Below are 14,932 nucleotides of genomic sequence, written 5' to 3'. Positions count from 1 at the left end.
GATCTCAGCCTCCTAAAGTACTAGGATTATAGGCGTGAGCTACTACGCCTAACCAGCTCCTATCCTTTACCTTTAACATGCCACCTCAGTTCCTGTCCCTTGCCCTGGCCCCTTCCCACCTGAGCCCTGCCCTTCAGTCATGAGCTGACGAGTTCCCCTGTTCCCTCTCCACCTGGAGGGTCTTCAGTCCCCCGGTTGCCTAATAGCATGGCATCTGAGCTGAGAGCCCCTGAGAAGTAAGAAAGGAAGGGAGAAAGAGAAGGAAGTGTTTGCTCCCACCATCCTCCTTATCCCCTAGCTGCCCCTTTAAATATTTGCCTAAGACTCCAGCAGCCAGAGAGTGTCCTGGGACAGTGAAAGGAGGGGAGGGGTGCCAGGAGGCGGGGGGAGCCCGGAGAAGTGTCCTCTCAGCTCAGCCTCAGCTGTGTGCAGGTGCCAGATGTAGGAGACAGCTCTCCCGCAGTGCCCACCCCTGCCCTCCCCCGGGCCCCCGCTCCCGCCCCCATCGTCCTGGCAACATTGGGATTGATCAGCTGACTCATGAGTACTGGGCCTGAGCCAGGTGGGCAGCTGGCCAGCGGGAGAGCCAAGCACTGCAGGCATCTCGGGGTCCCTGTGGGCATCTCATGGGGGCCGTGTTATCCTCACGTGGGACTTGTTCTTAGCAGGCACTATGGGTGGGGCTTGCCGTCATCGCTGGGTGCTGGGAGAAGGGTCTTTTTTTTGAAAGAAGCCTCCGCTCCTCAGGCCTTCAGTCTCCCCGTTACCCTCAGGCTGTAGCTGTCACAGGCTCTGTGGCTGCTGCTGCTGCTGCTTCTCCTCCTTCTTTCTTAAACCCGCGTTTTTCCTTGCTTGAGAGCTGGGGAAGGGTGCCTGCTTCCTGGAGGGCTCACACCAACCAGGTGGAGGTCTCGGGTTCCTTGGAGAAGGAAACACAAGAGTCTGCTCTTGTCGTTAGCTGGGTGTGCCAACCTTCCCCCTCCTCCATACCAGCCCTCTCTGCAGCCTTCTCACTTTTTGGCATTTACTTAAGTCATTTCTCCCTCTGTGAAAGCCCACCTCTAATCCCTCTCCACTTCTCTGGTTTTATTTTTATTTTTATTTATTTACTTATTTATTTATTTTAGAGACAGGGTCTCTCTCTGTTACCCAGGCTGGAGTGCAGTGACACAATCACAGTTTTATAGCTCACTGCAGCCTTGGTCTCCTAGCCTCAAGTGGTCCTCCTACCTTGGCCTCCCAAAGTTCTGAGATTACAGGCGTGAACCCTGCATTCTGGCCTTCCATGTCTCTGAATGCCACCCACCCAAACAGGCCAAGAGCCAGTGGCACCTGCTCTGTGACCTCACTCGAGTTCATGGTGCCCTCTGAAATCCTCAGGCTCTCTGTGGCACCTTCCACCCACCATTCGGCACACATAAATGTTCTCATTGGCGACATGGGTGCTTTTTGTTGCTCTATCTTCCAGCGCAACTGTGGGCCCTGGAAAGGAAAGGAGCATGCTTCCCGCAGGCTTCTTTGAACATGCCACTGGGCAGGAAGCTCACAAACAGCCAACACTTAGTGATAGCCAACAATGAGACCAACCCCAACAGCGGTCAGTAGTCCTTGCCTTTAGTATGTGAAGGTCTCAGTGCTTCCACTGGCCAGCTCTGGGACTCAGCGGGAGTCAATCTGCTTTGCCAGGCATTAGTATGTTCGTCTGTGAAATGGGTCAGGTCCTAGCTGTCCACCTCACCCACTGTTGTTGAGTACTTAATGACATCCTGGGTGTGAAATCCAATCGTCATCATTAGCATCATCTACTTCATCCTCTCAGGCACCTCTCACTAGCCAAGAATACAGCGCAGACTTGCCCTCTCTATTTCTGGGTTGACCCCCTCCGAGAGCCGTGGGTGATGGACAGCGCATGGTGGCCACCCCTTCTGCATGGGCCTCCCCATTTCCTCCTCCAGCCCCTCAGCTGCAGGGGTTGGGACAAGATTCACTTTGCTCTTTGTGTACTGGGCAGAGCCGTGCCAGGGACGGGTGGGGACAGTTGCCCAGCTGCCCCAGCCACCTCCCTACCCCCACTGCTTCCCTCCCCCCAAGCTGGCATGGGGAGGGCAGCAGGGCAGCTGGATGTGTGGCAGCAATCGACATCAAAGGGCAGGGGCATCCCTGGCTGGGAGAACACAACTTAAGCTCAGACCAGAGAATCCCCTGCTGGCAGAGGCCGGGGACAGCTGGGGAAGCATCTTAAAGCCAATGGTCTCCATTCCCTGGACTGATGTGGAAAGGACACGAGACTAGGAGCCCAGGCAGCTGACAGCCAGCCTCCCCTTGCCCTGAGCCCACGAGCTCTTAGGACAGTCATCCCCCTTCAACGGGGACCTAATGTGGTACAGAGCAGCAGTCTTCAAGCTTTTTGGTTTCAGGACCCCTTAATACTCTCAAAAAGTATTGAGGACCCTAAAGAGCTTTTGTTTATGTGGGAAACATCTATTCATAGTTGCTGAGAAATTAAAGTTTTATTTACATATTAATTTAAAATATCACTAATAAACCCATTATATGTTATGACTAAATCACATTTTTAATGGATATAACTATTTTACAAAGCAAAAAAAAATTAGAGAGGAGTGTCATTGTTTTACAGTTTTGGAAATCTTTTCAATGTGGGGCTTAATAGAAGTGAAAAGGGTAAATCATGTCTTAACAACAGTAGGAAAATCGTTCTGAACTCAGACAGTCCCTGAAAGGTTCTCAAGGACCCCTGATCTCCCAGGGGCATACTAGGAAGAGCCCCACATAGAAGGACGACCATAAATGGTGAAGTTGGGCAGAGTGGGCGGAAATCCCTGCTGATACCTTTTCTTCCCATGTGACAGGCCTCGCTTTTCTTGTCTGTAAAAGGGAATCACTATCACCTGCCTCAAACGATGGAGAGGATGAAGTAGGGAAAGTACAGAGCACATGCTAGATGCATAACAAGCTTAGCCAGCCTCTTTTGGGGGGCCTCAGTTTCCTCATTTGTTAGACAAAGGGCTGGACTGGAAAACATCCAGCGTGCTTCCCAGCTCCAACAGGCTGTGGCTGAGCAGTGAGAAATGTTCCAGAATTCCACATAATCCCACTCCAGCTCCAGAGCCTGCATTTCCCTTCTCAGCTCATGCTGACACAAAGGTACATGCTGTTCAGCGGCGCGTGGAAAAACATGTGAATCCAGTTAGAAGCGAACTTCAGACTCCTCCAGGACGCCCTTGTGCTTCCAATCTTGCCGCTAACTTAGATATGCGCTGTCACTCACGACATGCCCATGGCTCTGCCTAGGGGATGTATCCCCCCATGCAAAGAAACCCAGGTACCCAGAAGCACAGGGATCCCTCACCCCGAAGCACCTCCACAAGGCGGTGTGTGCATGTGCCCGTGCACAGACAGGTGAGCACCGGCGCGCACGGTCGTGCCCAGCACACGGAGGCACAAGTACACCCTCACACGCTTGCACTTACGCGCAGCCACACACGCGGATGGCCCCAGAGACCGCCCGGTAGAGCACACAGCGGCCACTCCTCCCTTCGGCGACTCCCAGGCCCGGGCCTCCCCCCGCCGCCCCGCGCGCGCCCCCGCCGCCCGCGCCGCAGTCCGCATCCACCCGGCGCGGTCAGCCCCGGCTGCGGCTCCAGCTCCGCGCTCCGCGCTTCTCTCCGAGCCGGATCGCGGGAGCGAGCAGGGGAGGGGACCGCAGCCGGCGCCCGAGGGCAGGAGGAGTCCACAGGCAGGTCCTGGGCTGCCGCAGCAGCTGCCAGTGGCTAGGAGGTGCCAGCCCGCGCGGGGCGGCCCAGCTGCGGGAGCGGTGGGGCGGGGGCCGCGGCCGCGGGCCCCAGGGAGAGCTCGCGGGCAGCATGGCGGGGCTGCGGGCCAGGCGGGGCCCGGGGCCGACGCTGCTGGCGCTCTCGGCTCTCGGCTTCTGCCTCATGCTGCAAGTCAGCGCTAAGAGGCCCCCCAAGACGCCCCCCTGCCCTCCCAGCTGCTCCTGCACCAGGGACACCGCCTTCTGCGTGGACTCCAAGGCAGTGCCCAGGAACCTGCCCTCGGAGGTCATCTCCCTGTGAGTGTCCAGCCCTGGCTTTGGGGGGTGGGGAGGGAGAGGAGGCCGATGACAGCTCTGGGAGAGGACAGGAGAACCCCTGCTCCCTGTCTTAAGAGTGTAGAGACCAGGGGGACCGCAGGGGTCCTCAGGACTGGAGATTCCAGGCACCAGTGGGCAGCGAGTTCTGCAGTTTTGCAGGCTCAGCGGCCATGGCTGGGAAAAGCATGAGTTCACCGCCAAGAATGAATCATCACTGCCAGGAGCATCAATGAGACCTACTATGTGCTGGGCTCGGGACTTGGGGGGGTTGTTTACAGGAGCATGTGGGCCCCTGTCTGTGATGTCACACCAAGGGTAGGAGGGCTCCTTATGGGGGAGGAGGGTGGCAGGCAGGGTGGTGTGGGAATGAGCTATGCCCTCCCAGCACCCTGGCTCAGGGCACATGCCTGCCACTGGCCAGGCACTCGGCACCCAGCCCGGCCAGTCTGTCACTTGCAGCAGCCAGCCTCAGGGGCTCCCCTTGTCTGTAGAACCAGAGAGGCTGTGAGGTCCTTGGGGACCAGGATGCCAGCCACCACCCCCATGCCCCATCTCTCAACAGCACTCAGCACATTGTGGGTGTTTGAATGATGATGACGACGGTGCAGGTGATAGAACCTTTTCTTGGCTAAGAGGGAAGCTAAGCCTGGGGCCATGGGTGCCCCAAGAGGCAGTAGGGGAGGACCATGGCGAAGGCAGGGGGTGAATTTGGAAAGAGAAAGGAAAGACACACAGGTAGGGGCCAAGGAAGCTTGGTCAAATGGGGCATTTCCAGAGTGAGTGAGTACAAAAGCCACTCCCTCCCTGTCCACCTCTCCCTGCCTCAGCACATTCCCTGCAGCCCCCACAGTACTGACTGGGGTGTCTCTGCAGGACCCTGGTGAATGCTGCCTTCTCAGAGATCCAGGATGGAGCGTTCTCCCACCTCCCACTGCTGCAGTTCTTGTATGGACAGGGCCTTGGGGGAGGGTTGGGGGGACTGTGGGGATGGTAGCAGGGGACAGATCCGGGCTGGGGAGACAGAGAAAGAGAGTGGACAGAAGCAGCCTCTGGAGATGAAGATGCAAGTGTCCCTTGCTTCTGTTCTGATAGGATGTACCCAAAAGGCGGGGCAGCCTGGAGTCATGGGAGTCAGGGGCAACAGGAGGAGCGCTAGAGATGGCTTACAGAAGCCAAGCAGGGGGGATCGGGGATGGGCTCGGCTCCTCTGGAGACCCAAGGAGATTGGGTGCGATAGCCTGGTCAGTACCCAAGGTGGGCACTGTGGGGTCATCTTAGAGACAGGTGACCGCAGGAATCAGGGATCACAGAAAGAGCTGGGGGCTGAAAGAAAGGGATGGCAGGAGTGTTTCGAGCTCTACAAGATCCCATCCATGAGGGACAGTTGTCCATGAGGGGTTGAAGTGGGACAGAATGAGGGTAGGGGACAGGGAGAGGAGATGTCACAGGGGCGGGCCAGGAGCCGGCTTGACAACAGAGCCCTGCCTTGGCGAATGTTTAGGAGCCAACAGGGACTCTGGGAGCTTCTGGGGCCAGAACAGGCTCCTACCTGGTCTTGTTGCCCAGGTGGCCCAGGGATTCCCCATGGGGTCCCTATGGATGGCAGTGGGGCAGCCAGGTCTTGGAGAAGCCCAGGGCTGAGGCAGCGGGCTGGGGGCTGGGGCAGCAGGCACACCCTTGAAAGCTCTAATTCCAACTTTGTCTCCGCAGGTTACTCAACTCCAACAAGTTTACACTGATCGGAGACAACGCCTTCACAGGACTGTCGCACCTACAATATCTGTGTGTGGGATGGAAGGGGCCATGGGAAAGCAGAAGAGAGGGGGACCCCAGGCCTGGGGGGCCAAGGGTCTGGGTGGGGAGTGGACGAGAAGGCTTTGGGATGGGGAGATGATGGGAGGCGATAGCTCTTGCATCCCACGATGGCAGGACCTGAGCAGGAGGTCGTTTGATTTGTTTTGCCTCCACCCTACCTGATGCCCTGTCCCTACGGGCTTGATGTTGCCAGATTCCATCTGGAAACCTGCCTTGGGGACATGGGCTGACACCTAGGCTGAGGCATAGGGCGAGTGCTGCTGGGGGTCTGGCATCCTTCGTGACAACTGAGGCCCATTCTCGCTTTCCCCAGCTTCATTGAGAACAATGACATCTGGGCCCTATCCAAGTTCACCTTCCGAGGACTCAAGTCCTTAACTCACCTGTGAGTACATCACGCATTCATACACTGCACTGAAGCCCCACCTCTCCTGTGGCCTTTGACCGTGGTCATGATCTTCAGCTAACCCAGATGTCTCTCTTGCAGCTCGCTGGCCAACAATAACCTGCAGACACTGCCCAGAGACATCTTTCGGCCCCTGGACATCCTGAATGACTTGTAAGACCCAAGTCCTGCCTCCTCCAACAGTGCCGCAGAGGGTGCATCCCTGGAGGGAGAGGCATGGGAGTCAGGACTGGGATGGTCACGAGGTCTTGAGAGGCTGACAGGGCTTGGGTCTTGGGGGGGTCCCTGAGAAGGCGAGGTGGAGTTAGATACAGATGGTAGCTTTCCAAACTGGAGTTTCTCTCAAAGTACACCAGAGACGCTATGTGTGTATGTTTTAAAAATGTGCTTTTTAAGGCTGGGCGTGGTGGCTTATGCCCATAATCCCAGCACTTTGGGAGGCTGAGACGGGTGGATCACCTGAGGTCAGGAGTTTGAGACCAGCCTGGCCAACATGGAGAAACCCCATCTCTACTAAAAATACAATAATTTGCCAGGCATGGTGGTGGGCACCTGTAATCCCAGCTACTTGGGAGGCTGAGGCAGGAGAATAGATCACGCCATTGCACTCCAGCTTAGGCAGCAAGAGTGAAACACAGTCTCAAAAAAGAAATAAAAACATGTGCTTTTCTTTTTGGAGACAGAGTCTCACGCCGTTGCCCAGGCTGGAGTGCAGTGGTGCCATCTCGGCTCACTGCAACCTCTGCCTCCCAGATTCAAGTGATTCTCCTGCCTGAGCATCCTGAGTAGCTGGGTCTACAGGCGTGAGCCACCACGCCAGGCTATTTTTTTGTATTTTTGGTAGAAATGGGGTTTCACCATGTTGACCAGGCTGGTCTTGAACTCCTGACCTCAAGTGACCCGCCTGCTTTGGCCTCCCAGAGTGTTGGGATTACAGGCGTGAGCCACTGCACCCAGCCAACATGTGCTCTTTAAATGTATGTTTGACTGGACTCTACATTAAAGTCCAATGAGAGAGGAGTGTTTGAAGGTCTCGAGTGAGTAGTGGCGTATAGTAGTATATATACAGCACATAGTAGCATGTAGCATAGCCACACTCATTTATCATATTTGTAAGAAAATAAAAGCCTTGGATTGTGGGAGGCTTAGAGAAACAGGGGTGCAACATATAGCTGTGCAAGTTGCACACTGCGAAAGCTAACCTGGCCAAAGAGCTCAGCAAGGGCTGAAACTGGCTCCACACTGCTGGCCAAGCCTGTGTCTGTGGAGCTGCATCCAGCCAGAGGGCAACTTTTCTCTAATCAGTACAAAGATGCAAGTGAGTGACCCGAAGCAGCCTTGACCAGCTCTACTAATGGAAACCTGGAGGGCCTGGGTGGGCCAAGCCCTGAGAGCCTGTCCCTCTCTGTGCCCCCCTCCTCTGCCCTCATGATGCAGAGACCTGCGGGGCAACTCCTTCAACTGCGACTGCAAGGTGAAGTGGTTGGTGGAGTGGCTGGCGCACACCAACACCACGGTGGCGCCCATCTACTGCGCCAGCCCGCCCCGCTTCCAGGAGCACAAGGTCCAGGACCTGCCCCTGCGGGAGTTCGACTGCATCACCACCGGTAGGAGGCGCCCCTGCCTTGGGTGTCAGTCCATGCCTACCCCAAGGCAGCTTGACAGGCATGAACCCTCCCCACCCTGTCCCACAACACTCAGCAGCAGCAGTCAAGCAACCGCTGTCACCCACGGAGCCCTTCCCTTCTCCCTCTGGTCTTGAGTCACACGCTTCTCATCCCTGCAGATTTCGTGCTGTACCAGACCCTGTCCTTCCCAGCAGTGTCGGCTGAGCCCTTCCTCTACTCCAGCGACCTCTATTTGGCTCTGGCCCAGCCAGGTGTCAGTGCCTGCACCATCCTGAAGTGGGACTATGTCGAGCGGCAGCTTCGAGACTATGATAGAATCCCAGGTACCTGCGCCCAACCTGGCTCTGCTGGCCCTTGCCAGCGGGAGGGAGAGTGGGCTTCATCGTTCTACCGCATTGAGTTCCTGTAGGTAGAGGGATAGATGAGACATAGCTTCTGCCCACAAAAACTTTCCAGTCTTTGGAAGGAGGCCAATATGTACACAGATAACATCCATATGCTAGGCAGGTGTTAAGAGGGAGATATTAACACGATGCTCTTAGTAGCACAAAGGACAGGCCTACCCTGGGCAATCAGGGAAGGCTTCCTGGTGTAGGGCGATATCTAAGCTGAGTCTTAAAGGATAAAAGAAAGGGAGGACTCAGAAGTGATGCCCAGGTTTCTGGCTTAAATAATTAGATGGACTGGGAAATGAGTAGGAGGAGACAGGAGTGACTGTTGAGCTCAGTTTTAGATCTACTGAGTCTGAACTGAGTCTTGAAGGCTGGAGGAGACTTAGCTAGGAGCTAAAAAAATAGTATTTTGGCAGAGGGAAAAGCATGAACAAAGTCAAGGAGGTGTGCGGTACCTTAGTATGTGAATGTGTGTATGTGTGCAAATCATAAGCAGCTTGGATGACAAGGGATAAGGTTCAAGGTGGGTGAACCCTTGACAGGGTTTGGGCAGAATGTGTGATCCAGTCTGCACTTTGGAAAGCATCTTGCATGGGAAAAGGCTAGGTGTGGGGCAAGACACAAGGGCGAAATAGTAGGGGGATATGTGCCTGTCTGCTAGAGGGGTGCTGGAGCCTGGACATGAGACAGTAGCAGTGAGGATGGAAGGAGAGATTTAAAAGGAGGGTTAAACTGACACAAGATGAAATAGAAAACTTACATTGCCCCATTTCCATTAAGGAACTTGAAATCAGTATTAAAGAAAAAAAAAAGGGCCAGGTGCAGTGGCTCACGCCTGTAATCCCAGCACTTTGGGAAGCTGAGGCAGGTGAATCACAATGCCAGGAGTTTAAGACCAGCCTGGCCAAGATGGCGAAACTCTGTCTCTACTAAAAAACTACAAAAATTAGCCGGGAGTGGTGGCGGCCACCTGTAATCCCAGCTACTCTGGAGGCTGAGGCAGAAGAATAACTTGAACCCAGGCAGCAGAGGTTACAGTGAGCTGAGATCATGCCACTGCACCACTCCAGCCTGGGTGACAGAGTGAGAATCCATCTTAAAAAAAAAAAAAAGAAGAAGAATGAACGAAAGAAAGAAAAAAGGAAACCCAAAACACCTTCCCCCTAAAAAACCTCCTGGCCCCGATAATTTCCCTGGTGAACTCAATCAAACATTTAAGGAGAAACTAACACCAGTCTACACACACTATTAGAAAGTAGAAGGGAAGCTTGTTGGGACCTGGGGACTCATCAGGGAGGGGCGAGTGGAGGAGAGAAAGGTGTTAGGGATGACTGCCAGGTTTCTGGACTGGGAGACTAGTGGAGCCACAGCTGAAACCAAGAACAGAGGAGGAAGAGGGCAGGCTCAGCGATGGGTATGGAGCTCAATTGTGAGTTGTGAGCCATGAATGGTGCTTGTGTGGGTGTGTAGACCAGGAGAGTCTGAGGGAAAAGCAGGAGCTGAGGGGTGGCATGGGGGTCATTAGCATCTGGGTGGGGCAGACCAAGCCCAAAGAAGGGATTTAGGCAGTGACCGCCGGAACCTGAGGCTCTGCGAAAACTTCTCTTGGGAGAAAGGTGGGGTGGTGTGAGAAGGAAAGAGGGGTGAGTTGGGGATGTCAAGGTGGAGATGCTGGGCAGCAGCTGGAGACCCCAGGACAGGTTGGCAGTGCATGGTTTCATGTGCTTGGTGTCCGAGAAGGGCTCTGATGAAGCTGATTGTGAGTACGGGTGCACATGGGCACTCAATTTTGTACATAAAAGCCCTTTCAAAAGTGAGAATCTTGGGAGGTTGTGTTTTCACGCGCCGTTATGCAAACAGCAAGGAGTCTTGGGTATACCTAAGATTTCTCTCCCCACTGTGGATCCTCTCAGATTCTTCCTCCCTTCCCTGCCTGGCCACTGCCAGTGGGGTAACTTTGGGCAAGTCACTTGCTCTCTCTGAGCCTCAGTTTCTTTCTGTGTGAAACAGACAAAAATCACAGGGCCCTTTCCAACGTGATGGATTCCTCATCGATGCAACGTGTGCTTACATTCAGCATAGTGGCTGCCTGCACACCATAAGAATTCAATAACTGACATTAAGGTTAAGCAACAAGTCAATATCGAGGGACACCTATTTTGGGCTGTTTCAGTTTGTATTTGAACCCTAGGGGTATGGGTGGAACAAGGGTGATATAAAACTGGGTATCAGCTGTGAATCAATTGGAAAGCACTGAGCGCTTAGTGGATGAACTTCCGTGTGGGTGCAATGGTATAGCGCAGAGTCTTGGTCCTGGTCCAAGGTTGGAAGGGATGGCCTTCTCCGAGGGGGTGGGATGGAGTGGGAGCTGCCAGCCTGCCTGATGCTGCCTGCCCCTGTCCTGGCACAGCCCCCTCTGCAGTGCACTGCAAGCCGATGGTGGTGGACAGCCAGCTGTATGTGGTCGTGGCCCAGCTGTTTGGCGGCTCTTACATTTACCACTGGGATCCCAACACCACGCGCTTCACCAAGCTGCAGGACATTGACCCGCAGCGCGTGCGCAAACCTAATGACCTAGAGGCCTTCCGCATCGACGGTGACTGGTACTTTGCCGTGGCCGACAGCTCCAAGGCGGGTGCCACCAGCCTCTACCGCTGGCACCAGAATGGCTTCTACTCCCACCAGGCACTGCACCCCTGGCACCGCGACACAGACCTGGAGTTTGTGGACGGCGAGGGCAAGCCGAGGCTGATCGTGTCCAGCAGCTCCCAGGCGCCCGTCATCTATCAGTGGAGTCGCACCCAGAAGCAGTTTGTGGCCCAGGGTGAGGTGACCCAGGTGCCTGATGCCCAGGCTGTGAAACACTTTCGTGCCGGCCGCGACAGCTACCTGTGCCTCAGCCGCTACATCGGTGACTCCAAGATCCTGCGCTGGGAGGGTACCCGCTTCTCTGAGGTGCAGGCCCTGCCCTCCCGGGGCTCGCTGGCCCTGCAGCCCTTCCTCGTGGGTGGCCGCCGCTACCTGGCGCTGGGCAGCGACTTCTCCTTCACCCAGATCTACCAGTGGGATGAGGGGCGACAGAAGTTTGTACGGTTCCAGGAGCTGGCTGTGCAGGCCCCTCGGGCCTTCTGCTACATGCCTGCTGGGGACGCCCAGCTGCTCTTGGCCCCCAGCTTCAAGGGACAGACACTGGTGTACAGACATGTTGTGGTGGATCTCAGTGCCTAGCGAGGTGCCGAGGCCTCTGGGCTCCTCAGGGTGGCCGCTGGAGGCTGGGTGGGGGCCTCTGTGAGCAGCACGTGTGTCTGTGTGAAGACACGAGGCCTACCTGCATCCGTGCCCTTGCATATGCACACGCCCAGTGTGCACAGGCACACCCTGTGGACTGGCCCAGGGGGACAAGCGTCATCACTGCAATCAGCATGAACACCAGGCACCCCTGGGACACCTAGCACCCAGTTCCCATGACCCTATCCGGCAGGTCCCCCCACTCGGCAGCCTTCCCCACGCTCTGCCCCCAGTCTCATGCATATGAGTGGTGCGGGGTGCTAGGAACGAGAGGGGCTGCATCCTCCTGTCTCCATGCTTCTCCTTCTGCCCCCGGTCTTTCCTGTCAGGTGCACCTGCTCTTGCTTCCCTGGGGTGCACTCAGCCCTGCCCCACCCCGTCTGCATGCTCATGTGGATGGGGATGGACACATTCAATTACACACTCACACGCCCCATCCTCACTCCATGTCCATCTATAAACATGTCAGGGCACGTGTGCATACATGCAGAATCAGCGCTGCCCACCGGGCTCGCCTCTTGTTACTTTGCCTCTCTGCTTGGAGGGGACCCCCTCTGCTAACCCCCATCGTGCTCCCCCGCAACTGATAAGGATGAGAATGGTGGTGCCAGCTTTTGAGGGCCTGCTTGGCCTCCTGGGGGCAAAGCCCCTTTGCCCAAAGCAATAACAACGGCAGCAGAAGCAGCCCGGGGAGCTTCCAGCGCTGTCCGCCTCTGTTCTCCTTGGCGTTTCCTTCATGGCCCTGAATCCCAGCTCACCCATGGACAGAGGCCCCCCCCAGCTGAAAGCCTTTCTGCTTTTCTTCCTGGAGCTGTCGCTTCCTCAGGCTGGGGCTACTCGCTGGTTCACCCTGTCTTTGGGACATGGCCCCGGAGCTAGGCAGGCCTCTTGGGTGGATCCAAGAGCTGGCCAAGCTGCAAGCACCCAAGCTACCTGTGAGGGCGCCCAGAGTGGAGCCTGTCCTGAGGGCATGTTGCAGCCCTGGCACACCCAATCCACAGAGGCCCCTAGTAGCACTGTCTTTCAGTGGACAGGGTGGGAGCTGGTGGGAGGAGCCCCAGGAGCTGAGCTTCTGCTGCCCTCTGCTGTCTGCTGAGATGCCAGGCTAGTGGAGAGGGAGTGGGCAGGGGTGGCCCTGCCCTGTGCCCAGATGGTGTGATACTCCTTGTGGCAGGATACCAGGGCACTAGGGGGCAATGCTATGATTCACTTGCTTCAAATAAAAAGTTCCCTCCCCATAACTGATTCTCAGTGTCGCCAAGGTGTTTCATTGAAAACGGAGACTGGGCCTGCCCTGCTGCCCGCAGGGGGCCTGGCAATGGTTTCCAGACTCTCTTCCTCCTGCTTCCCTTTTTTATGAGACGCGGGCATCCCCAACATCAGCTGGGGCTGGGGTCAGGAGTTCACAGGGATGGCACTCAGGTGCTGAGCTGGTGTGACAAGTCTCCAGCACCTGGGACTGACTCACAGCTCATGTTCCTTCCTGGAGATCACAGTCCAGGGACCCAGGAAGACATGAGTCTGTCCTATTGTCAGGTCAACTGCAATCAGTGTGGCCGAGGACAATCTCAGCAATTCGTCTCCTTTTACACCGACCCCCGTTCCTCCACTGGACAAATGTCTGTCACTGCTGCCACCTCCACCCAGGTGAGGTGCCTTGCAGTTCTAGGTGACATCCAGGTCCCCTTTCTCCCATATTTCATAAGCCACCAAGTCCTCTCCATTCTTTGTCTCAAAGGTTTGCTAGATGGGCACTTTTTTGTCTTGCCCTTTCCAAGCTCAAAGCTTTGTCCAAACCCTCCTCATTGTCCACTGTCTTGGGTCCCTTGCCAGCCCCTGCCAACGAGCTTCTTGGTCTGATTTTTTTTTTTTTTTTTTTTTTGAGATGGAGTTTCACTCTTGTTGCCCAGGCTGGAGTGCAAAGGTATGATCTTGGCTCACTGCAATCTCCGCCTCTCTGGTTTAAGCAATTCTCCTGCCTCAGCCTCTCGAGTAGCTGGGTCTACAGGTGCCCACCACCACATCCAGTTGATTTTTGTATTTTTAGTAGAGACGGGGTTTCACCATGTTGGCCAGGTGGGTCTTGAACTCCTCACCTCAGGTGATCCGCCCGCCTTGGCCTCCCAAAGTGCTGGGATTACAGGCATGAGCCACCGCGCCCGGCCATCGGTCTGATCTTTCTAACACATACTTCCCTCCTGTCCTCCCCTGCTCAGGAACCTGCCTTGGCTTCCTGCTCAGCAAGCCCATGAGCCTCTGCCCTACATGAAGATCCCCTGTGACCTCATCCCACCACACACACCCAAGTCTGCTGGGCCGTCAGGGGCCCTCAACATCTCCGAGTGGAGTCGAGAGAGTCCGAGACAGTTAGATGGGGGCCGGGCGGGGACAATGCTCAGGGTGTCAGTGCAAGCAATGGAGTCTTGGGACAGCACGCTAGTACTAAACGGCAAAACAGGTGTTGTCAAACTGGGGGACCCTCTTCTCTTCCCCCATGGGCTTGAGTAAATGGATTTCTCTTGTGTGGGTTGATGACAGTATAAGGAACAGGAGATGGAAGTGGAGGAAATGATGGATCCTTGGGCAGGGGTGCTTGCTGTGTGACCCTGGGCAGCTCAAATCTCTTTTCTGTGTCTCAAGTTTTCATTTGTCCTCCCGAGCCCCTTTCAGCTCTCATATGTCACAAAACCCCCTTCATTTCTCTGTCTTCAGCGAGCACCTGTGAGCAGCTGGGCACAGAGGGCTGGGTCATGGCCGGAGAGCCCAGGCAGCTCGAAACCAGCCTGGTGGGGCGCGGAGAACTGGAGACAGTGGGGTCTGGAGCCTGGATAACAGGGGTGTGAATTCTGGCTCAGTCCCTTCCCATGGTGTGAGATTTCAAGCAAGTCAGCTGATTTCCCTGAGCTTCAATTTCTCCTTCTGTGAAGCAGATTAAAAACCCCACTTCATGGATTACTGATTCTGCCAGCTTACTACAGCCACATTACCTAGCCTATTTGTGCCTCAGCTTTTGTCATTTATAAAACAGGTATAATCGTGATACCTACCTGACGGCATTTTTGTTTGTTAGTGTTTTGGTTTTTGGTTTTTTTTCCAGCTCAGGCTGGAGTGCAGTAGTGCAATCTTGACTCACTGCAACCTCCACCTCCTAGGTTCAATTAATTCTCCTGCCTCAGCCTCACGAGTAGCTGGGACTACAGGAGCACGCCCCCACACCTGGCTAATTTTCATATTTTTGGTAGAGACAGGGTTTGACCATGTTCGCCAGGCTGGTTTCGTACTCCTGACCTCA

General features: G+C 55.4%; 1 protein-coding gene across 1 annotated transcript; it reads left to right on the top strand.

Moving 5' to 3' along the window:
- Positions 1-3,884: 3,884 nt before the first annotated feature.
- On the top strand, positions 3,885-12,885 carry LGI3 (leucine rich repeat LGI family member 3). The gene is made up of 8 exons (XM_012435260.3): positions 3,885-4,090; positions 4,985-5,056; positions 5,822-5,893; positions 6,240-6,311; positions 6,414-6,485; positions 7,770-7,939; positions 8,119-8,283; positions 10,763-12,885. Exons 1-8 carry the CDS (start codon positions 3,885-3,887, stop codon positions 11,578-11,580), a joined length of 1,647 nt encoding a protein of 548 aa, XP_012290683.2. The 3' UTR covers positions 11,581-12,885.
- Positions 12,886-14,932: the final 2,047 nt, after the last annotated feature.

Source organism: Aotus nancymaae, unplaced genomic scaffold (assembly GCF_030222135.1).
Source record: "Aotus nancymaae isolate 86718 unplaced genomic scaffold, 86718_ANA_hifiasm-v0.15.2.pri h1tg000079l, whole genome shotgun sequence".
NCBI lineage: Eukaryota > Metazoa > Chordata > Mammalia > Primates > Aotidae > Aotus > Aotus nancymaae.
Note: the sequence above shows the minus strand (reverse complement) of the source record. Positions and strands in the feature narration are given on the sequence as shown.